This window comes from Orbicella faveolata, unplaced genomic scaffold (genome assembly GCF_042242905.1).
Source record: "Orbicella faveolata isolate gen_17 unplaced genomic scaffold, um_ofav_v1 contig_46, whole genome shotgun sequence".
Classification (NCBI taxonomy): domain Eukaryota; kingdom Metazoa; phylum Cnidaria; class Anthozoa; order Scleractinia; family Merulinidae; genus Orbicella; species Orbicella faveolata.
In genome coordinates this window covers 33,035,152-33,060,261 of record NW_028301576.1, presented here as the reverse complement: position 1 = coordinate 33,060,261, position 25,110 = coordinate 33,035,152, and the positions used below count along the sequence as shown (strand labels likewise).

At 37.3% G+C, this 25,110-nt stretch overlaps 1 protein-coding gene across 2 annotated transcripts; it reads left to right on the top strand.

The window, feature by feature from the left end:
* The first annotated feature begins 89 nt into the window (after positions 1–89).
* On the top strand, positions 90–24,625 carry LOC110045442 (nose resistant to fluoxetine protein 6-like). 2 transcript variants are annotated; one of them, XM_089277159.1, is made up of 15 exons: positions 90–310; positions 5,312–5,457; positions 7,148–7,232; positions 11,401–11,536; positions 12,970–13,256; positions 13,811–13,984; positions 14,146–14,239; positions 14,874–14,966; positions 15,381–15,549; positions 16,686–16,765; positions 17,234–17,347; positions 18,297–18,429; positions 21,120–21,327; positions 21,958–22,100; positions 22,747–24,625. In XM_089277159.1, the coding sequence occupies exons 1-15, from the start codon at positions 217–219 to the stop codon at positions 22,861–22,863; spliced, it is 2,073 nt and encodes a 690-aa protein (XP_089133285.1). In that variant the 5' UTR covers positions 90–216; the 3' UTR covers positions 22,864–24,625. The 2 variants fall into 2 exon arrangements, with proteins under 2 accessions (XP_089133285.1, XP_089133284.1); XM_089277158.1 differs by lacking the exon at positions 90–310 and adding an exon at positions 3,497–3,793.
* The last annotated feature ends 485 nt before the right edge of the window (positions 24,626–25,110 follow it).

Below are 25,110 nucleotides of genomic sequence, written 5' to 3'. Positions count from 1 at the left end.
TGGTGGAGAATGGTATCACTTGACCTACTTGGCTGGGGTCAACGCGCGTGTTTGCAAGAATTAATGTTTTCATCCGCAACGATCGCGAAGGTTCTGTCTTGTTAAACATCACTACGGAGCATACTTCTCCACTTAATCGTTTTGTAAGAAGGACTCGGGACTTCCGAATAGAAAGGTATAAGCTTCTTATCTTCGCTGCTCAAACTGGCCACTGAAATGCCACGGTTTCGCAGTTCGCAAGAGTCCACGAGAGACTTGGAGGACACACAACCAAAATTGTGGCATGATGAGGGTATGAATAACCTGACAGGTACAGGTATTTGCAGACATCAGGGAGCAACTGAAATATAACTTATTTTCCATGTCCGGTTGGCAGTATGGCGAACAACACATCCTTGCGATTTATGAACCAATCAAAATGCAAGAATAATTTGACTTATTATGTAATTAAGAAATAGAAAACATGTTCTCTTTGTTCTATCGAGTTTTAGTATAAATCTACTAGCGTTCTATCACGAATGCTCTTCTCTGATTGGCTACGCTACTCACTATCTATTCCGTGATAGATAGTAAGTGGCGTAGCGGTGTGCCCTCGTTTACAAAATGGCGGTCGCTTCTTGGCATTTTCCAAGTGTCTGTGAAGGGGATTTAGATAAAGTTTTGAATGACTAATAGATTTAAACTAAAACAATTAGATTATTTGCTCTGGATTTCTATGCGTGATAGTTGACTCGGGTTGCGCCCTCGTCAACTATCACGCGATAGAAATCTCGAGTTCATGATCTAATTGTTTGATAGAAACAGATTTTTAACCAATCAGCGCGCGCATTTTCTTATAGCCTGTAGCGGGCTCTAGCGCGATACATGAACGCGCGCAAAGCGCTTCGCGCGCTAATCCGCCTGCACTGCAGGCTAATTTTATTAGGGCTGTTTTCTAATGTTATACAGACATCGAAAGATTTGGAACATGCGTGCGCTGCTCCAACAGCGCAGTAAAGTATATCGTCGGTGAAAAGACTCCGGCTGGAAGGGCCGAGAAGGAACGGCCGAGAAAGAAGTGGCCGGGAGGGATGGGGTGGGGGTTGGGGCGTCTCCCCTCCTCTCTCATCTATCCTCTTTCTTCCCGCTTTCTCTTGACCCTAACCCGACTAGAGAACCTGTTCACGGGCTATACAGTATATAAAGGTTGCTCCGATTAGCATTTGTAGAGAAGGTTGCACTTGTTTTGGTCGATGGCCATTTTGATTTTTGTATATCAAGATAGCGTTACCCAACGGAACGTAACTTTATCTCCAGAAATTGACGTATGACCAAATATTTCTTATAACAGTGTAACAAAGTCCATGTGGATAGAAACGACAGGAGCTAAATAGCGTGAATGAGAAATACAAACCGCTTTCCGTAAAATTAATAAGAGTATTACTTCTTCCAAGATAAGCATCAAAAACAACAACAACAACAAAATTTACCGATAAGAAAAACAAGGTCAGTGTTTTTAAAAATACGCTCTCCTTGAATTTTTTGTTTGTCATCCAAGGCTCCTTTTTAGAAAAGCGTTACATGGTCACCCACCTAGCTGAAGGAGTGCTGTTTTTCTCTTTTGGGTCTGCCTGGTTCACGTTCTATACAATACAGACAGTTAAGGGGGTATGGTACCCTAAAATATGGCAATGTTCATGAAAAATTCAATTTCTTGGAAATACAAGACTTAAGACCCTTGAGGACTTGTCAAAAACATTTTGAAACGATCTTGCCGAATTTCCCTCCAGATGAGTGTGAAATTTAAGGAAAGTACACAGTGGTATAAGTTTTTTCACGTAGCAACGGCCATAGCAACGACTGTTTACTATAAGAACGTGACCAAAAATATAGATTATTTTTAACTTATGTGAACGAAACTATTGAGAAAAAACTTTTAAGACATGCACAACTCGATTGGTATAATTATTTGTGAAAAGCTTTGCCTCAAATTGCCATCACAGGCTCATTCATTTCCCTTATGAAAAGGAATATTTCCCACAACTGCGGGAACTTTTTACAAAATAGAACAACCATTGCACCCCTCCCCCGAGATCCAATCTGCATCCCCCTTCCCCGCTATTTGTGGCTCGTTGAACGCTTAATACTTCGTGTAAGAAACTTAAAGTGCATTTTTCTCAAAAGTTTACTTTTGTACCATAAAATGTTTAAGCAAGCAACCGGAACGATGATCCTGCTGGTATAGGTTGGATCAATAGTGATCTAATCGGCTTTACATATAAAATGAAGAATACAAAAGCAAAAACCAACACAACGTAGAATGTACTTCGAAGAAGTACATTCTACGTTCTTCGAAGGTGTACTTCGGCTGGCCAAACCAGCCTTTTTCAGGTACAATGGAAGATTTTACATTGGTACGTATTTTTATGTAGCCAATATTTACGTAATACCGGAAATACGCAAAAGTAATTGATAGTGTAAATTGAAGATAAGCATACGGTAAAATAAAATAACATAATAAAAGAAAACAAATGGAAACAATTAATATGTTTCTTCGCGGATGTTCAGACCATGGTCCATGGTACGTAAATATCGGCTACATAAAAACACGCACCAATGTAAAATCTTCCATTGTACCTGAAGAAGGCTGGTTTGGCCAGCCGAAATATAGTACACCTTCAAAAAATCATTCTATGTTGTGTCGGTTTTTGCTTTTGTATTCTTCACTTTTGTACCGACTGACTTCGCGCCAACATTTCTACTTTGCAAGGTTTTTAAGTAGAATTCCCGAAACTTGGGCTGATCACAGACCAATAGTGTCGCGATGATATAAACCAAAAAAATCGTAACATTTTAAGATCTGTCACGTGACATGAGATGATTTGTCCACTGGGTGTGGTAAAAAATAAGGTTATTTCCAAATAAAGCGGTAAAAAGCACTGAAAATAAGAGTTAACTGTCAAAACTTAGGTTCATTGCACAGAACAAAACAGAAACTTACATGATATGCTTATTTGACAGTCAATTCTTGTTTTGTAAAAGAGCAGGAAGTGTTGGCGTCAATACTATAAAACACTACTTCAAAAGGCTGTGGCTGGTTTCCATAGCAACCATTTTGAGTAAAACTCTAGAAATTTAATTTCTCTTCTTGAGTGCAATAGCACACAATTGATATTTCTTCACCATATTTAAACAAACTTTTTGGTCCATATTGAGGGTACCATACCACCTTAAGTCAGTCCCTTCGAGTTCTTGCCACAAACCGCTCAAAGATTGAATTCATTTATTTTCCATTTATTGATTTTACCGGGGTCAGTCTAATCGAACAAAATCGAGCGAAATAATGAATAAAACTAAAGCTATGTCTATACTAGGTTTTCTTTATCTTCTTATCCTTTTTTGTTGCATTTTTATCCTTTAGTCTTGTAGTGATGGGTCTATCCCTTTGCAGGACTCCCCCCCCCCCGCCCCTCCCCTCCCTACTCTTATATAGATGTGGGAGTAAAGAGGATCAAGGGACCGGTGTTCCGTTTCATTGCGTGCAACTGGCGTTTCCCTCACTTCACGCTGCGTGCAAGTAAGATGGCGGACGTTCTTAGGAAAACATTTGCACTCTTTGCAGTTTTCTTGGTGTTTTGTCCAATTCCAACATCTTCAACTGCATCTCCTGGATTACTTTCCAAAAACTACGCTCAGATCGCACAGCACTTTGGTTTGCCATTTCCAAAGCTTCCAAATATTTCTTTCGCGAACGTCGGCAAGCAGTGCAAAGAAACGGTGGAGAAGCTGAGTACTTCTAAACTTGCCTATCCTTGTGAGTATTTTCTGGTGTATATTTTGTTCATGCACGAAATTATTTTAAGAATTGCTTTAATTGATTTGAGACCCATCCATGCCACGAAGTGAATTTTCACACACTCTAAACACCAAACAAAAACGTGCAGTCTGCTGTTAGCTAACATCTGACTTGCGAACGAGATCAAGGTGTTATTTTGTTTCAAACTGAAAAAGGAAAAAAGGTTGATGGTACAGTACATAAATTCCTAGAAGAAAGAGCTTTTGATTTTGTGGAATAATTTTTTTCAAATTTACAGCGTACGAATTTTCCTGTTTCACAATGAAGTGTAACATTTTGCTGAATCATGCAGATGCAAGCGATAAAAATAGCATTGTGTGTGTGTGATGTGTGTGTCATTGAAATCTGGCAAATCTATGGAGGGACTTTCTGTGCACTGTCTGGATTTGACACTAATAATAATAATAATTCTCTAAGATCAAACTCTAATGAAAGTAGTGGAGTTTGAAGACATCAATATGGAAGTACATTTTTTGTTGCTGGGTAGAAGATAGTTTCAGGAGCAGATTTAGGGGGCCTGGATTGGGCTTTAGAGAAGCATAAAAAAATTGAAAAAGTTTTTGAATATTATGGCAGAAATAAAGGGAAGTTCTCTGGAAAGGTACACCTTTGTGATTTCTACTTTGTCGCAAAGTAAGAGTGGGGGGGGGGGGAGGCTACTCTTTATAATGGTCTATACGGGGAGGTTCTGCCAGAAAGGGGTACCTTTTTTGAGGCTTCAGGTAGGGTAGGGATTTCACAAGTTGAGGTATATGAAAAGGTAGGGAAATCTGTCATTAAGTTATTTAAAAGGGCCTTTAACCTTTTCAGGACCTAAAGGTTGCCCAAAAAATGCTGTTTGTAACCATTAAATCAGGTTTTTGGCTGCCAAGACGCTAAATGGGCCTTGGTTTTGCTGAAAAAGCTATTTTTTGGCCAAACAGATAGAAAATGTAGAATTTTTTAATTTGGTGCTTGCAGAAGCCAAAATTTGGACTTTTTTTGTGATTGCCCATTCCAAATTTTTTTATTATCCTTTTCCGTTCATTTTTCTCAGCCCTTTTACTCAAGAATTTTTTCATTTCTAATCATTTTAAATTATCTTGTCTTATTTTGTGATTGATACTTGTCTTACAAGTATCAATTACAATACTTGTCTTACATGCCATATAGTAGACAAGAAAGGTGTATCATGGCACTCAACTTTGGACAGTTCCGCTATCAACAAGAGGAAACCACTCCCTCATGCTTACTTGCCATTGAATGACAGCAAGCATGGGGTGTTAGCCTGAGCAATAACAAACTTTTGCAACTCTGATGCAAAAGTTCTATTGGACCAGCAATATACCAAACGGATTGGTTGACCTCAGTAACTGTCCCTATGAACTAACTAAGGCCAGTAGTAATGATATGTAATTTTTATGTCTAACTTATAAGCATTATATGGAAGTCTGTGCCTCATAGATTACAATTTTATTGATTATTTTTATTCTACAGATTTAGATGCTATTGGTAAACCTCAAAGCGGACTTTTTGTTGGGAATCTTGGTTGGTTAGGATCCTACAGTGAGTGCACTAAGTCTATTGTAAATGCTCATTATTGCCTGGCTTTTGTCGCAGTTCCTACCTTTAATATCACTGAGGTGAGTCATGGTATATAGACTGCTTGTCACCTCATGCCACTAATTGAATTAAATGACTACTCTCTGTGTGTTTGAGGATTTTTATAGTTGGTTATTCATTGTGCACTATTAGTGCAAAATAACGTTTACAAGTTGAGGCCTTGTGCATCCCATGATGCAAGTATAAGAACTGATAATAATAATGATGATGATTTACAAGTTGTGCGCTTTTTGTATAACTTCATGATCTTAATGTCATCTGAACTTGGTATGTAGCTCTTTATATTGCTCTTTATGGACACCTTCTTTAGACAACAACAAATGATATCCAGAATGTAAAATAAGATGTTACCAATCAGTTGAACTGTATGTTGGGAGTTTAATATCATTATGTAAAATGGGTTCTTGAGAACCAGTGAGAAACTGCTCTTTCGTCGTTGATACAATAGGATTAAGGTGATAGTGTTTCAGTGTTTTAAGCTAGAGCCAGGCCACACATTTATTAACCGTGCGGCCATGGGCCGAGCGCGGTTCTAGGTTTACCCGTGGTTTATTATTTTTTTTATTTTTTTTTTTGTCGGTGACCAGACGCAGACCTCCGCTCGGCCAAACTTTGAGTCACGCAACGTGTGATGTTTTTCCGCCAGAACCTGTTAAAACATAAACACACGGACAATTTTACAGATATTGTTTTCTTTTTTGTGGGTAAAATATATTTTCTTTTCACTTTATCAAAGCGTTGGATTTAAAGGGAATAATAAATACGCTGAAAAAAGGTATTACGTCAGTAATGGAATGCGCTGACGTTGCAGCTTTCACTTTCGCTACGTGACAAATAAGATCGTGTTTACGTTGCAAGTTTATTTCGGCAGAAGCGACGGTCATTAATTTATTTGTAATTTTGCGAGTATTTCTTGCAGTTTTAGGCAAATGAAGTAAATCCTTTGACTGTTTCATCGCAGCCAGTTCATAGATCGGAAAGAAAATTAAATATTTGCAAGCCAAGCAAAGAACGTGTCAGAACGTGCAAAGATTACGTCATTGATAGGGAAATAACCACCGTACTAAAGATAGCCGTAGATAACGCAATTCTTGAATTATGTGACTCGTGTGACTTCTTTGCTAACCCTTAACTCAAGGGAAAAAAACAATTAAATTTAATCGTGACTTTAAAGAAAGAAAGCGGTTTGTAATAGTGTTCGTATCTTCATGCCCATACATATCCCGAAGAAACTTCCAGATTAAGACTATTACGTCATCGGAGATGTCACAACGGCTACGACTGATGGTGCGATAATAGAGTTTATGTTGATCAAGTGCTGTGATGTCTACAGTAATCAATGAATCATCAAAGATTGCTTTGGAATATGCACTGCGTTGCGACTGTAGTACTAAGAAAACAGTTAAATTTTAAAAGCGCGGTTATAAGATCTAACAGATCTTCTTGTTTCAGTTTAAACTGCTATACACTTGCAGTAATTTATTGTAGTGTTTGCACAGACATCCTTAGTGTGGGAAACTGTCTTGTGACCAAACTAGTAGTATAGTGTGTGTGCTGTCGCTTTAAAATAAGGGTGTGTTTCAGTGTGACCGTGTATGTGTACTTTCCCTCAGGTAGCTTACTTCAGCTCTTCCCAGGATTGGAAGTACACTGCAAACATCACAAAGATTTCCTCTTTAAAAGATTGTTTTGTTTTTCGTTGCTTTCCAGGCAACTCCTATTCGTTGGGGGATCTGTGCACCCAAACAATGCAGTGAAGAGGATGTAACTTATGCTCTACAAGATATCTTTACAGGTACAATTATATCTGCAACACTGTCAAAAAGTTGTAACCATAGTAACAACCCTGGGCAATTTAGGATCATGTTAGCAATCGTTTATATTACTGTTTTCAGATGGTCACAACTTTACGGAATCACTACGTTGGGGTAGCAAAAATAGTAACCAAGCTTGTTCACTCAATTTGGCTGGATATTGGCCAAGTTATTTTTTGCTTGTTTCATGGACCATTATATGGTGGCTCACAACTGTCACGGCAAAGTACAATTCATCACTGCAAAACAAAATTCAAAACAACAAATTCAAATTACTCCTGTCAAACTACCAACATTCACAGCAAAAGCAACAAGAAGCTATTTCTCAGAAAGAAATGGTGTTTCGTTTCTGGAAAGGTATTCAAAGTCTGCGAAAGGCCAGGGTTTTGATATCTTCTGCATGAGAAGTCCTGGGGTGAGGGGGATATGTGCTAATGCACCGCTTAGCACCACACTGATCTGCTCAGTTGCCAGAGCCTGGGGTTTTTTGTCCAGGTGAGGTTTAGTACTGAACCTACTGTAAAACAGAAAGGGCTAATTAATTTAAGTTGTTAACACATGTATCAGTTATGACAGTCAACGTGCTTTGAAATGTATTTACTTGTGATACTTCACTTTGACTCTGCCCAAGGGGAGGGAGTTGCTCCCTTGTATCGGCTATATGGGTATGTCCAGTGTCAGAGGGACATGTTTTTTTAAGACATTTTAGTCAGAAGTAGAGTATCGATTTTGGTCATTTTGGTCTCAAACTGGGTATGGTTTTTGCACTCTAGTCTTAGGTAGTACGTTTTTTAGAAGAAGCTATTTTTCATCATTATCGATAAGACCAGCAACTAAAGCCATTCACACTACCTTTAACGTCATTCTGAAGTAGAGAACTACAGCAGATCTGAACGAACAGGGTATTAATTTAAGGGTCAAGCCATAAATAAGTTAGAAAAATCGCAGACTTTGGTCTTAAATAGGGTAAGTGCTTTGGGAAGCAGGCCGCACACACCTGCCAAATTTTTCAGAAATTCAAAGTATTGTGTGTGAGGTTAAATAAAGCTAGGAGGCAAAAGCATTTCACACATAATTTTTCCATTTCTGTGCCGGGAAGTCCTTGATTTGAATGGATGCGACACTCTACGTTTCGTTGTCAGTGACGCAGTATATTTTTCTTTTCAAAAAGGACGCCTCATGTGTGATGACAGTTGTGCAATTATTCCTCCACTTTCGCTTGAATATTATGAAGCTAAAATACAAATGCTATCGGTGTTTTCATGGAATCCAGCTCTTGAAATGCCATGGTATGTCGAAATACAAGTTTTCTTATTTTTAAAAACGCGCTCTAAGAAGTAAAGCTACTGGAATTGTGGCGGAAAATTCGAGAAATTCAACTAAATCTGGAAAATGCCAACACCTATGATATGAAGAAAACCTCATAAAAAAGTCATATTGTGCCTATTTTGCAATATACCGACGTTAATTTTAAAAATTACAATACGATGAATTAGTTACCTTCCACAATATATCGTATCTGTAGTATAGTCCACACGCACCAAGTGCATGTTCTTTTCCCGTAAACAGCCACAGAAAAGGGGCGGGATTGCTATTCCTGACAAGTGTTCTGATTGACCAAAATTATGTCGCCATAGTTGTGATCTAAATCACATGTAAATCAAGCACGGAAACAGATATCTTCGTTTCTCTAGAATACATCGTTTCAGTAAGACTTAGGAACATTTAAGTCGCCAAGTATTTCTACCTGCATGACATTTTAATCTCCTTTTCTTTCCGCGTCACGAAATAAAATTTAGTTTCGAGAAGTTATTTCCCGCTGAACATGTTTATCTTGTGAATTACAAGCGTTTACCCTGAGAACATTTGTACTCACTACGTCAATAAATCACTCTAAAATGGAAAACAGTACCATTTCTTTGTTGAACTAAACAAAACTAACTGCTTCCATCAGCTTAAAATATCGCATTGGTGGACAAATCGTGTGGTGTGGCAGCGTCTCTACTTCGAAAATATATTTCTTTTTCACTATTGCTATCAAGTCCAGTTTGCAGTTTTCTTCTGTAAGATAATACCGAGAAACGAGAGTTTCACTGAAATGTTGCAAATGACACATTTTGTTATGATGCACTGAGTTTTGGCTGAAATTTTGCTGCCGTATTTACATTAACAATTACAAACTTTACTCTGATTGGATATCACAAATCACTATGTAAATAGTTCACCCCTGAACTGAAAACATTACCGTTTCATTTCTGAGGAAACGAAACAAAATCAATCACTACAATGCAAAACTCATTACAGCACAAGCAGAAATGCTCATGGCAAAACCAAAAAATGGGGGTCAGCAGTTTTTGATCAGCAGTCATCCAAGTAGGTGGTGCAACACTACACAATCAACACAACATGGATTTTCACGCTTCTTTTTGGTTTCTTAATGTGTGTACTGGTACTTAAATGTGTGTTTTGCTCAAATTGTGGATTTGCTGTTAAGGGTACAGACAATTTTTGCTGTAGTTGGGGAAAAGGTATTTTAATTCAGATAATATTGCATAATTTTTGTGTCATCCGCATGCCTTTGTGGGCATTGAAGAGTTTCCTCTGATTTGCTTTAATTCTGAATAAGAATATATAAGCTGTACTGAATTGTCTTTTTTTGTAATAGTACAGGAGGACAATGTGGGCAAAACTGCAGAATACCCTGCACCTCATTGAATTATAATTCAAGTCTACAACATCATAAAACATGAAGTACTTAGCTTATCAACCGATTAAAGCATGTGTGAAAATTGAGAAATCCTCACTGAGGGTTTCGACAAAACAATGACCCCCTACTGAACCCCCTATAAAATCATCGGGAAAAAGAAAATCTTAAGAAGTCCAGAACTATCAATGGGACAGATTCAGGTTCACAAATAGATTTAGCTTACGTGAAATGTCCAAGATGACAGACGCGTTGCAGATTTGTGAAAATCCACGTCATGTTGATCGTTTAGTGTTGTACATGGACAACCACTGACAGAAAACCTCTGACTGCCATTTGGTTTTGCTGTGAGCGATTTGTTTTTGTTGTGAGGGTTTCTGCTCTTGCTGTTTTTGTTTTTGTTGTGAATGTTTTGATCTAGTTTGCCAGGAGAAATTTGAATTCGTTGTCTCAAATTTTATTTTGCCATGATGAATTTTATTTTGCCGTGAGAGTGGTGGGCTACCATACCATTTTGTCCAGCCATCTTGACTGAACAATCTTGGTCAGTAAAGGATTTATTATATGATATAGAAAACCAGCAGGTAATCCCAAACAGGCAAGATAGCCCTACTTTGCTTGCTTAGGTTGCGCATCACGGCTCAAGATTTAGTATATCTAGCTTGCTGGCAAAGTTAGTTGATTTTGTCACAGTAGGAAAATTTTGCTTTCATTTTATTCGTGTACCTGATAGCATAGCTGATTGCGTGAATGCCAATGTCAGCGCATGCATGGCGTGTAAACCATGCCTTGTGTGATGCACAGAATGTCTGCGCACTGAAAATAGTAGGACCGTCCTTAAAAGATTCCTATAGATTGCCAGAAACTCATTGCATGCTGACATCACTTTGATGTCAATGCTGTGTGATTAGGTTTTTTGCTATAGTGGTACTCACTGGTCTTCTCAAAGCAAAATGATCTAAAAAAGAACCACACTTCTGCCTGGACCAGTTTCGACAAAGGATGGGTCACTCTATCCACCCGAATAATTCCTAACCCTGATTGAATAATAATTTACCCTACGATAGGGATCCACTTTTTGAACAACTGGGCCAACTACTCACGTTTCTTTTACAATTACAGTTTGTGGTTGAAGCTGAAAACAAAGAAGAAAACAACAATTTTTTTTCCATATTGAATTGTTTTACTGGATATTGCTGAAGTTTTTTATTTCTGTTGTCGTTCTCAATATCAATGATCCAGTTTATGTATTCTGTGTTCCGGATTCCAGGATTCCAGTTCTAGATTCCAGATTCCGAATTCTGGCTCTGGGTTCTAGATTCTGGATTCTGGATTCCGTGTTTTAGGGTTGCCCAACATAAATACAATCATTAAATATCCAGAACAAATATTTTGTTAAATACCCAGGCACATTATTTCTGAATCATTGCATCTATCTTCATCAGGATTGAATAAAGAATATAATCAAACACTGGCAAGGCTAATCCCAGAACCAGTCGCTTTTGCAGCAAAAGATTCCCACTCTAAACCTGTTTTCTGTAACAAGAAGTCAGAATACACAGCAGGAGTAATCATGACTTTGTAAGTACAATTTCTCGGAATAACTCAATGTCTTGTTTAATGCACTCATGAACTCTTTGTAAAATGTTTGATCAAAGATGACTGGAGTATAAGGGTTAATTTGTGGTTACAGTTTTTATGAAAGCCTCACTGTCTTGTAAATTATGATCTTTAGACACTTACTGTATCTTTGTATGCTCCTTTTCCTTATGTTTCATTGAAAAATACTTAAGCCTACTAACTTAACAGTGAACCAGGTGAGAAAATATTAATAGTTTCAGGGCTCAAAGTTTATTTTTGGCTTTGGGAACACTTGTGCGACCAGGTGTAAATTTTTAGGTGCACTGCCGAAATTTTAGGCACAGAGTTAAAAATTTTAGGTGCACAGCTTCAAATACATGGAGCACCTACTTGAAAAGAATACTTAACGCTCCAAAAACAGTGACTCAGGCTTCGTGTTGCAATATGGGCCTATTCTAGCAGTATTGAACACAACGAAGAAAAGAATCAGGATATTTCACACAAGGGTTATACTTAGATATTAACTACTGACGTCGCTCCGTTGAGTATCCTCACTATCCAGTTGCTTGTTGTTTGCCTCCCTTTGAAATTCCGTTCACGAAGATTCTTGATTTATTCAACATCTGGGTATTCTTGAGAACTAGCACGAACTTTGCTCATTTGGCTAGCTTTCAAGCCATAGAACTTGTGGACTGGCCCATTCCGAAAACACTGGACATTTTTGTATGTCAGACAGGCGAAAACAAAACTTTCTTTACAAAACGCAGCACTCTGTAACTGTTGTTGGCGAAGAACGAGCACACGATTTAATTCTCGTCCCCAGTTTTCACGCTTTCCGCTAGATCATCGATTGTGCAAGAAGCATGTGCTTCATTCCTTCATTTGCATGTGTCAGCGGAGTTATTTACAACACAGAACGTGGGGAAGAAATGAACGTTCTAGTTCGGAGAATCCCCTGGGAAATTGGGCTTAAAGATGACGAATAGAACACACACCAAAGGAAAAAGGTGCAACTTTATTATTTGACGCCTGGTTGTGTTATATCTATGTTTATATTTATATTTATCAATCTGAGTACGTTAGTATGGTCAGGTGAGTAAGCACTAGAGAAGTCGCACTGTACTTTGGCTTTTAAGGTGCAGTGGTGCGACCACACATGATTTTTTAGACGCACAGCCAAAAATCTAGTTGCATATGCGACCAGTTAGTTGTTAACTTTGAGCCCTGAGTTTTGAGGTCCTATTTTATGGATCGTCAGTACAATTGCATCACTGACACTGCAGCTGTCCAGTGCTGTAATTTCCTTAATTTACTGCAGTATAATATTTCTCTGCACAAAGTTGTGAACTTTTCTATATATACAGTACATCTGTTTGAAAGAAACTTTTAAAGGAAGAAACCCCCCATATTGTTTTTATTATCAATTTGCACAGGATACTGTGTGGTTTAATCCTATTCCTCTGCCTTGTTGGGACGATTATCGACATTGTTGTGAACTTTAGAAAGTCACACTCCTCACCTGTGAACAAAAGTGATGGATTCATGCCAATCAGAAATGTTTCCATAGTAGCTGATCACAACCAGGCCTCTCACGTCCAAAATCCATTGGCAAAGAGTGATCCTGACAGTGACAAGACAAATCTACTCCAATCCTCCCATGACGTGAACTTTAGTGCAAGTATAACTTTGTCAAACTTTCACCAGGAGCCAGCTAGACCAAGTGAGTGTGATTTGGATCTTGAACATAATTGATTTGGCTCTAAAGGGTCTTAACTGTCACATGATTGGTTAGGTAATTTCAGCACTGACTGCTCATAGAATCATTGAAATATTATGACAAAAAAAAAATAGAAAAACTCAAAAGAAACAGACACTTGGAAAAACAGAGGCATGGATGGGCAAAATTGGAGTTCATGTATACTTAAAAAAATTGGTCCAACTTTTTTCAAGTTTATATTAATTTGTTTGAAAGTGTCATTTATAGTGCTGGAAAAGCATTCCAGTTTGTTATGTGGATGTGATTTTGCAAATAGAAGACTGTATAGAACACATAGGTTATATGTTAATATGAAAATATAACTAGTTTAAGAATTACCTAACCTTACCTCACCTGAGTGACCATGCCCCTTAACATACTGGAAATTTTATTTTGGAATTTTAGAATTTTAGCCCAGGCTGTTATAAGTTGGCTGAGGCAAAATAACATCTCTAGTTAAACAAATGGTGGGATGTAATCCTTACTAACATTGTTGTCTTGTTCATCTTTTGATACAGATGTGGTGGTACAATTCTTTTTGTGTTTCTCTTTAATTCAAAACACGAGGCTCATTATGGATACCAAAGTTCCTTCAACTGCCATAACCTCCATCAATGGTATGAGAGTGCTAAGCATGTGGTGGGTCATCCTGGGACATACGTACTCTATACAAACAATGGCAACACCACTCAGTAAGTACTCACTTATTGTTACTTTGTAAATCACAGCTGTCAACTAGGGCAGATCTGTGGAGATAGGGTGTGGTTGAACACTAAACTAATACTAAAGACAGGAAAAGACAAGTACATTAGAGTCTTATTTCTCACTACAATTTTTCTTCTCTTCACCATAGGTAATTTGCTGTTAGCCTATGACATTATTCACCGTTTTACATTTCAAACTGTTGGCAATGCAACCTTTTCAGTTGACAGTTTCTTTTTCCTAAGGTGGGTGCTGTACTGTTTATCATTGTGCATTTAAGATGATTTCCAGTCTGTACTGCACAGTCTCAGCACCCTGATATTAATGTTTATAAACATTATAAATCTCACTCAATGGAATGCGAATCGATGTTATTCATTACGAGCCACATAGCTTATCTTTAAGGTCTTTCAAATTCTTTTCCCAACAGCTTCATTGATTTTTACAGTGCGAAGTCGTTTCGACCACTTTGCATCCACAATGGCGGATGTTTTGAAACTTTGAATTTACTTCATTTAGGTAGTTGTAAAATGTTTACATTTTGTGATGTCCTACATGAAACAAAACAAAAAAATGCAAAGAAACTCTCAAGAGTGTGCAGTACAGACTGGAAATCATCTGTAACATGCGTAAGCATATAATGAGATATGCATGTAACCCTAATTAGCTAATTAGCCCTACAGTTGATTGAGGCTCATATCTTTTTACATGAAACAAATATTACTTGTGATGTTTGCTTATCAGTAACAGTGCTGCTGTAAATTGTAGAGTGTAATAACCCAATCCTTAGTCTGACCTCCTACTGCATCCAATTTGTGTTACTATTCTGCTTATGTTGTTCAAATCTTCTGATGTTCTGGCATTAAATTTTATCAACAGTGGTCTCTTAGTTGCTTATTTGTCACTGCGTCGTATGGAGAAGAAAAATGGACAACTTCCGCTCTTCAAGTACTATTTTCATCGTTTTTGGAGGTACATGTAGATTTTTCCTGTTTATGATGTTTTGCCCCTATACAAAGGTTTAATTTAATCTTTGTTAATAGATTACTCGAAACAAAGAAAAGCACCCTTCACTACACAGACTTCACTATAGTCTTCTTGATTGTTTTTCATTTGCATATACTGGCACTCTCCTCAAGTAATAACTTGCATGTTTACCTTTTCTTTGGTTGGAACAATGCTGCCAAATTGACTAAAAGAACTTCTGCAATCAGTCATTGCATACCACTTACTATAGCACACCACATAATTGTAATGGAAAAGATTAAAACGCAAAGGCTAGGATCGGATATCCTTATTATATACACTATTCTAAGAAGCATTTGAATACACATTGCTAATCAAACTCTGACTCAATTACATAATTTTTCTCTTCTTGTTAAACAGGTTAACCCCAACTTACATGTTTGTTTTGCTGTTTTTTCACACAATGACGGGGTTTCTTGGTGAGGGCCCTTTTTGGTATGAAGTGCAAACTGAAACACAGTGTAGTAAATACTGGTGGACAAATCTGCTGTATATCAACAATTTTTATCCCACTTCTTTTGCAGCATCGGTGAGTTTTTTGAAGTAAAAATTATAATAATAATTGCAAGATTAATTTAATTAATGCTCTCAGACAAATGTTGTTTGATCACAAAAAAAGCAGAAGTGGGAGCAGAAAGAATTAACTGAGTTACGTGAGGCAAGAGAATTTTACAAAAGATTTTAGCATGTGGAGTGAGGATCAACATAGAAAATACTGAAAGACAGAAAACAATGTGTCTAAAATTCTAACCTGTGTATATACCGTCGAACCCCTGGTTGTGACCACGTCTTGTAAGTGACTACCTCTCCTCAGCAACCAGTTTTCCAAAGTACCAAAAGTTTCCCAGTCAAATCACTATATTTGGAACCTCTTTTAAGCAACCACCTCTCGTAAGCAACCGTGACCACTTTTAGAGCTAATTTTAAGTTTGAAATTTTCTTTTGTTTTTAACCTCCTGTAAGCGACCACTTGATAGAAAATAGAGCAGAAATTGGATACTAAGGTGTTGTAATATCACATTCCTTGGTAGTGCAAGAGATGGAAATTTCTCATTGGGAAGTACCGGATTTTATTTTTTGAAATTGACTTTTTACATGAATATAACATTTAAAATCTGAAGAAAAATGTACATACACTGTATTCTATCAGTCTTAAAAGAGACGTCCTTTTAAAAATGTCTTAACTGATTTACTGTTCACTCAAGAACAGCACGTAAATCACCAGCACTATAATAGGGCTGTCAAATTTAAAGCTAGCAATCCTATCCTTATTAGTTGATTTTCAGTTCAAGCCCCTAATGTTTAGACAACCATGACATTAGATTCAATTTGTAACTATCATGAGACTTGTTCCGTTTGCCTTACAAGGTAGTTTAGCAGAGTGATACTCCAAATAAATACTTTGGAAAGCTTCAATATTTTTATGGCTACAAAAAGTTATTACATGGGTTAGATGGGCATTGGCACAGGGAGTAAGTCTCTGCAGTTATCATAAGCTAATGAGGCACAATTTTGACCCAATATAGTCTAAGATCTCATAAGCGACAACCTCCCATAAGCAACCACCTAGGCTTGACATTTTGGGTGGTCGCTTACTGGAGGTTCGACCGTCTGTCTGTTGTATATTTACTAACTTGTGTGTTCTACTGTATATTTGCTCTGTAGTGTATGGGTTGGGCGTGGTACCTAGCTAATGATATGCAGTTCTACATCATTGCTCCTGCCATCCTCTTCACAGCATACAGGTATAACAGGGTGGTAGTGGAGGGAGCAGCATTGCTGTCTTATTTTGACTATTTACTTTATTGTGTATGACTATTTACTTTAGTGTGTATTTAGTCTACCAAACTTGTAGCTATATGTGCGATAGACCATGACATGACTGATAACATCTATACCAACTTTTGATTAGGCAGATTATCAAGCATTTCATAATAGCCTACAAGCATCAATGTCTACTTTCTTATTGGCTAAGAACACATCAGTTTACCCTAAACTTAGTCAGAGTAGAAATGGTGTGTTTGTGCAAGTCGTAATCCTTCCCCTGACTCATGTCCCAGCTACACGTCCCAGCTACATGACCCCTAATGTGTACAGTTTATGGATATGTCGTTGCTACATGTTGCGGCAACATGTCCATGTGACATGTCCCCTCGTGTAAGGCCATCTTAATATTCACTTGTTTGTTACTCTGACCTATTTTTTGTCTCTAGATTTCGCCTGCCAGGACTACTTGCAATTACTGGTGTGTTGGCTGGTATCAGTTTTATCACAACAGCTGTCCTCTATGCTCATTATGACCTCGATGCTGTATCTCTAGCGAATCAGTAAGAAACATTGTTTTTTATCTTTTAAAGGGCCCATAACCTAATTTGTTTTACTTTCTAACTTGAAAGCACACATCACCAATACAAATTCTACAAGAAAACAAAATGTTTTTCATGAACTATTGCTGATGATCAAGAATTAGCTCAAAATCTCACAATGCAAAACATGTGATGTTGTGTGACATAGATAAAGGTGAGAGAACAAGCAGAAAAAAGAAGCAGTATTGATAAACAAATTCTCAAACTTTGTACATTTGATAATCATGTTACGCGTATAAATGTACAAACATGCAATAAAAGATGGGGTCACCATGCTCTTTTTTTTAACAAAATTATATGGATGGCCGTTTTTGGTAACTATTATTTGACCCTATAGGTGTTTCTTGGGAACTCAAGTAATCCTAGAGGGAACTGTAATTTCTGAAAAAAAAAAATTCATGTCGCATTTAAATAATGAGGCCAATCAACAAAATAGACTTTGATCTTACATTGAAAGCTATTTTAGTTGAAAAGCAATTAAGAAAAAGCAAATTTAACAGCTCGCTGTAATTCCTAAAGTCGTTTTCTTTACAGCATAGAAATAGAAATATCTCAAAGCAGAATTTTTTACTAAAGTTAGTTGAAATGTTGGGAGTTTTCCTTGTTAAAATATTTTCAACCTTTTCTTGCATGGTAAATATTAACCCGAAACAAGAATTGTGAACTTAGGAATTATGTTTACCACAGAAGATAGATATAGAAAACAGTTTAGAATCTTATCCTAACTGTAAACTTTTTCCTTTTTCTGGGGTCTTAAGACCTCAGCTTGTTCATTGCCAGTTATGTTTTTTTCATATTTATCCGATGGCAGAATCCAAGAGTGCATCATTAAGATTTACACTAGTAAGGAGAAATCTTTTTCAAGTACCACAAGTAGGGTGTGAATTCTTATTGTAACATTTTGTTGTAGGGCCAGGGATGCTGGTGTTGATTCTGGGTCTCTCATATATGTCAAGCCTTATTGTCGCATTGCTCCGTACCTTGTTGGTATGGTGTTGGGTTACTTACTTATTCACTCAAAGGACTGGAGGCTACGCACCAAGGTAACAAGATCATACCAACCCTTTTGGTCTGTTTTTATGTTTCAGTCGGAAGTTCTGACAATGCTCAAACTTGTATTTGTTCGTACGTAATGTAAATGATACCCAGTGGTCCCATCATTGATTACTAAATATAAGTTTCAAAGTCAGTTCAGCCATAAATCTGATGACCCATAGCTTAATACACCAATTTCGATATATTAAAATTCAGCCTAAAACAATAGACCTCAGTACGAGGCTCCGGGGAATAAATACAGAGTTCGTTGGGTTTATTCCCCAGAGCCTCGTGGTGAGGTCTATTGTCTTAGGCTGAATTTTAATATATCGAAATTGGTCTATTTCATCTGACTTACTTTGATTTTCTTGCAAATTTTACGTGTTTGTTGTTTACCTGTTGGAACTTAAATGTTGAAATAAAAATGGGGGGACAACAGTGTTCGTTTAGGAGCAGGAGGACCCTCAATAAACCCCATAGTTCCTTAAGGTTACAGTATACCTTCAGGGGTGTCTCGCGCGCAAGCGATGTAGCGCGTGCAGTTTAAGCTGTAGATACCTAAACCCCTACATCAAATTAAAGCTTATGGAGCTGGCTATCAAACTATACCAAGAATTTTGAAAGAAAGTGAATTGTCGAATTTTTCACGACCACTAAATGCGAGCGCCCGAATCACCTTTCGAAAGCTACAAGTCAAAGCGAATTTCGTTTTTCGCCAATTTAATTTTTTCCTCGGTTTCAGGGCCCAAAGCGCTTAAACAACGTGTCTGCGTTTTGGCATATTCGATTGCAGTAAAAAGTTAGAGAACATTTTCGAAATAGGATGAAAAAAATGTGGAGTGATCGTACAAAAATCGCTCTCGAAGAAAAAGTATTTCGAAATTAACAATTCCCAGACACGTTTTTGTAGTTTATATGTTAAACTAGCCACTGTCCAAATTTAAGAGCAATTGAACAAATTCCCTTTGAGTTATAACTCTTTAAAGTGTCTGCTTCAAGTGAAAAAATTTATTCGAGAAAACAGCGCTAAGAAAACTTTTCTGCTTCGCAAATAAACTCCGCCCACAAACGCCTTCAACTGGGTTCTCAGATAACTAAGCCAATCAGTGCAGGGAAACTTTACTACAGTTAACCTCCTGGTGAAATTTACGCGCGAATCTCTAAAAAACTCTTGTGTTTCGCAATGCGCTCAAGGAACCGAAGGCAGAGGGATAATTTTTCTGTAGCTCGGTTTTTCTTGAAGCTGGTCTGGCAAAATGGGGAAGACTAAAAAGGATACGAACGCTAGAGTGGCTGAGCGAAGGATACAAACAAAAGACAGCGCGGAGAGCAACTGTGTGTGGGCAACTGTGCATGGATAATATTTCAAATGGTGTCAACGAGTCCGACGATTCGTCGATATCGGACTCATCAGAAGAGTCTCTGTCAGCATCCCTGTTATATGCTGTCAAGTTCCGAAATTTTTACAGAACCTTTCTTTTCTCTTACCACGAATATTTGCCCGCCTTATACGATAACTATAGCTTCATCCTAGTGGCGAACTTTCGCTTCTTCATTCACTGATGTATTTTCATTCGTTCTTCGCTGTTTTCGTTTTTTCGAACTGGTCCATGGTTTAAACGTGGTCTATGTTTACTTATAACTTAATAGAGACACGCCTAATATCAAAAATGCTGGGTAGTCAGAACAACAATGCTGATCAACTGAGTAGTCAATTCGTGACATCCATATAGGTAATTCCCGCGAAAATCGTCTCGGTTGATTGCATACGCGCCATAGGGCTGTCAATCAAGAGGTAAACTTTTACTTCCAGTGAAAACGTAAAACCGCCATTTCTCCGCCAATATTTAGCCTTTTTCAAAAATTTTTTTCAGAAATTAGAGATTATTCTTCGACCACTATTTTGACCCAAAAATCCAAATTTGAAGAAAATTGTCGACCCGAAGGTATACTGTAACCTTAAATGATCTTCTTTCAGAACGTTTATATTTCAACATTCACTTAACGCTTTTTCAGAGCAGAAAAATAGTGAGAATGTTAAGCGAGAAATACAACAATGGATGTATTGCAATTTGATGTACGTTTCATGATAAAGGCACCCATATTTAGCCGACAGGGATTCAATATGTTCCAAAGACACGGTGTTCTTGAGGCCACGTATCAGTTATCTTTTACGAGTGCTAGCTATGCTCTCGTTTTCAGTGATAATTGTGTTACTCTGCAATGGAAATTGGTCTATATTCACTGTGTGGAAAGAAGGTGATCGTTGCATTCAAACTAAATGGAAAAATTGTTAGATCCCACTACTACTTTCCGTGAAAAAAACGATGATTTGTCTCTCGTAACCCAAGATTCGTTTACAAAAAACAACCATTTCGTTTGTGTGCGCGTGCTGATTGTGCGTGATATTCTGAGCAGTAAGGATGCACAATGCAATTCCGAGGAATCACCTTAAATATCATCTTCATCATCGTCATCATCATCATCATCATGATCCTTCTAACACATCAAGGGGGGGGGGGGGGGGGATGAGGCCGCTAACTTAAGTATCATAATAGACATTTATTGTATTCTAAGTAAACCAATCTGCTAATAAAGGTGAAGCTTATTTTAAGTCTGTGCTTGAGAAAGAGAATGAACGTGAGGCAACTACTGCGACGACACTCACTATAACATTTTAACTGTTTCCTCTTGTAAGGTTCACACATACTTATTCAATATGGCTGGTTGGTGTGTTGCTATCATTCTCGCCCTGTCTACTCTGTATGGTGAATACAAAGTTCTGAGAAAAGACAATCCTCAACCATTCTCTCGTGCTGAGAATATCATATACGGGACTTTCTCGCGATGTGCGTGGAGCTTGGCACTAGCCTGGGTGATTTTTGCTTGTCATCGCGGGCTCGGAGGTAAGTTATTTGCAAGTGCAACAAAGACGTGAAATGGCCCAAATACGCGTTCTGTAACTCAAGGTTCTACCACATGGAAAATCAAATAAATACTTCAAGTTGTATTTTTATTACCGTACAATTCTGCTTGCCTCTTACTTACCTTTCAGTATTCATACTGGTGGGAGAATTCAAAAGCAATACAACATTCACATATTTACATAAAGAGAAGGAATTTTTGAAGCAGTATGAAAGACAGAGACAACGTACACAATACAATGTACAGATCTATAAACCGCTGTACAGCGCTTGGGTTAATTGCAGTGGCACCTTGTTCTACCTCAGAAATAAGCCACTTCACACAAAAGAGAACATTTCTTGAAGTTTGCAGACGAATTAATTCCAGAAGGAAGAAAGGAAAATAAAGATTATTGTTGTTATTGCTATTGTGGTGCAGACGAATCGAGGGACTGGAGTGGCAATAACTTCTAAAATCTCGTTATGTTATGTTCAATGTGTAAAAGTAAAAAGAAACGAAAAATAGGTAGAACAATGGGAGAGATAATATCAAGGTGTCTATACACAAGACCATTACATTATCTACGAGGTCGGAAATGATGGTAACTTTTCCTTGCTTTTTCTCTTTTGAAGGTTTGGTAGATAGGATCCTGTCTGCTCGTTTCTGGATTCCACTAAGCCGCCTGACATACTGTGCTTATCTTGTGCACATTATTGCTCTGATAGTATTAAGTGTATCATATGAGACCGTACAAGCCTATTCTGATGTCCACACTGTGAGTAACATTTGCTTGATAATAGTCATGAATTTGACTTGTGTATGACATGAGACACTCCTTTCTGATTTCGAAAGGTTTGCTTCTGTTCTTTGTAATATAACTGCGAGTTTAACAAATTTTACTTTTAGTTAAGTTGATAGGCATTACTATAGCGGTCATTCCATTATTCCTACGGGTGTAGTTTCTCTTATCATACTTGCCAGACATACAACTCATACATTACTTGCAAAGAATTTCGGACGATTTTAATTTCGGACAAAAAAAATTGTCCGAAAAGAAAACCGTCCGAAATATTTACATTATAGTTTAAAATTTTTGAGTAGCTTTAAAGCTCTTAGTTTCCTTTATGAAGCGAACTCTAGTTGAGACACTCCTTGTGATACGAAAGGCTTCATAGAATTTATATTAATTTTTCCTCGGTATATCTCTACAACCTTGAAGGTGCAGAAAAAACTATCATTTTCGCATATGTCTTTTCAGTCTAATTCGTGTCTTCTAGGCGTAAATTTGCTTAAATTATGTTTCATCACAGTGTCCGAAATTGTCCGAAATGAGGTAAAAAGTGTCCGAAAATTAAAAGTCCGAAATAAAACATCCGAATGTTTTGGAAGTAATGTGTCTTACTCTCCTTCTATCTTTGCAGGCCTTTTGTTTTGTGGGCGTGGTCGCCATTTCATACGCAGCAGCCTTCATTGTGTCTGTGTGTGTGGAATTTCCCATGATGCAACTGGAGAAGCTAATTTTTAAAAGTGATCGTTGAATTTTGACGTCATACAAGCCACTTTTGACTCAGTTTCTTATTGTATCATATCATAACTTTTAGTTTAGTGGTAAGATAAGATACCCGTGTAACGCTCTTACTCGTAATAGCTGGGAAAAGTGTGCTCTCTGTTCTTTACGTAATATATCAAACACGAAAAACCGTGTTTGACTACATTTTGAAACACCGAGAAGAGAGTAGAAAATACGACGCGCAGCGGAGTATTTTTGACGAACTTCAAGGTGTTTGGACATGTGGTCAAACACTCTGTTGATTGCTTGATATATCTTCTCGATCGAAACTAAACCTAAGGAGAAAACGGAGAAACAAAATCGTAAAAATTTATGTTAATTAAGATCAGATATCCAAACACCGTTATGAATTATTAATGAGTTTGAGAAGTAAACTTTCACATTTTATCTTTACTTTAGGGTTAGGTTAGGGGTAAGGGTATAGAATATATAAAGTAAAGAAAAGCCTAGCCATATAGCGGCTTAAAAACGAAGGAGTGAACGAGCCTAAAGTATATTTTACTGCAAGTAGAAATAACGTGTAATATAGTAGTTTAACAAAAGGGCCTCAGTAGAAATCTATGAGTGCATGGTTAGACATTTGCACTAGTAAAGGAGTGCAACAAGCATCACTGTCAGGTCAATACTTTTTCTCATTTCCATCAAAGACATTTATGTGTTATAAGAGCTACAAGAGTTTATCATTATTCTATTTGCAGATGACACCAAGTTGTTTAGAGCGATAAAAATTTTGATGCGTTTTTAAATGCCGTAAATCAGAATTGAAAGAAATTACTTTGTGGCTCTCAACAAAGAAATTATCATTGAAGTTAACCCGAAACTCGTTTCATAGAGTTGGACAAAAAAAAAGAAAAAAAAAGTTACTGAATAACTTGTCTGATGAAATCAAAGAAATGACAATAGAACAAGTGAACTATACCAAATTTTTAGGTTAATATATTGATGATGAACTCTGATGGAATACCACATAAAACAACTTAAAAATTAAAAAAATTTTGAAAATATCAAGAGATATCGGTAGAGCAGGCCACTACCTATAGTGCAGTCATTGTGAACTGTAATACCGTGGTATAGCGTTACTTGATATATTGTATCATTACTTGAACCAATTCGACACGTATGCAATCAGTGTTCAATTATTATGACACGGTATATAAGTAAGCGAGAATTATGACATTCCTGAAATTCAGATTTTTACGTCTCTGAAACTAATGACCATATGAGCTCCACAAGTACATTATAGTTCTTTGTATGTATTTATACGTCAATGAACTTCAATGATGACTTACCTTTGAACTTCTACGTAAGTTACAACAAGCCCTCAGTTTTAAACGTTCCTATTGACTAATAGAGTACTATATTACGGAAAATTCTCTATAAGGTACAGAGGGAGCATAAATATGGAATCATTTGCCTGAAAGTTTTTAAACTTTGTAAGATGGCTCTTAAAAAAGAACATATAAACTTATTTTCATATACAAAATAATTAGACTGATTTTAAATGCAGGTTTTAAAAATGTCTTGATTCCAAACAAAAGCTTCGTTATGTTTATGTTAGCCATCACAAAAAAATGTAATTGATGTATTGTTACTTTTTTTGACTGGGACATCTCTGAAAAGCCCGTTAGGACTTACAGAGATCTCCATATAAGTATCACATGTAATCAGTTAATATTTGTATTGTGATGGGCTAAATAGATCAAGTAAATAAATCAAGAAAAAGATAAGAAGGAATCTGAGAGGTTTGTACCCCAGATGTAAGATTCGTTTTGCCGTTTACAAACAAAAGGATGAAGGTGACAGTGAACGCTATTCGGATTTATCATGTGCCCTTTCTTTTTCTTTTTCACTTGGAGTCGTTTGAACCCCAGACCTAAAATGATTTGCCTTTTGTTGCTTAACATGTTTCCGACATGATGGTTTGCATCAGGGGTTATACGCTTCTGTTTGCATGTATAAGCTCCTGAATGACTTGTATGGTCGTATATATGGGTTATTGACCAAGCTTGTTTGGTCAAGATGGCTGGATATTGGCCAAGTTCTTTTTTTGCGTGTTTATGGACCGAGATGGAGTCGAGGTCCATAAACAAGAAAAACAAGAACCATGCCAATATCCAGTCATCTTGACCGAACAAGCTTGGTCAATAAAGGATTTATTATACAGCTTTCGGGGAAATTTTTCTTGCGGGACAGGACGGGTAGTCCCGAGCGGGCA

What these genes read in the sequence shown, in the direction of transcription:
- LOC110045442 (XM_089277158.1), top strand. Translation starts at nt 3,562, where the DNA reads ATGGCGGACGTTCTTAGGAAAACATTTGCACTCTTTGCAGTTTTCTTG. An exon ending in CCAGGAGCCAGCTAGACCAA is followed by an intron (nt 13,257 to 13,810) that starts GTGAGTGTGATT and finishes CTTTTGATACAG; the next exon opens with ATGTGGTGGTACAATTCTTT. An exon ending in CCACTTCTTTTGCAGCATCG is followed by an intron (nt 15,550 to 16,685) that starts GTGAGTTTTTTG and finishes TTTGCTCTGTAG; the next exon opens with TGTATGGGTTGGGCGTGGTA.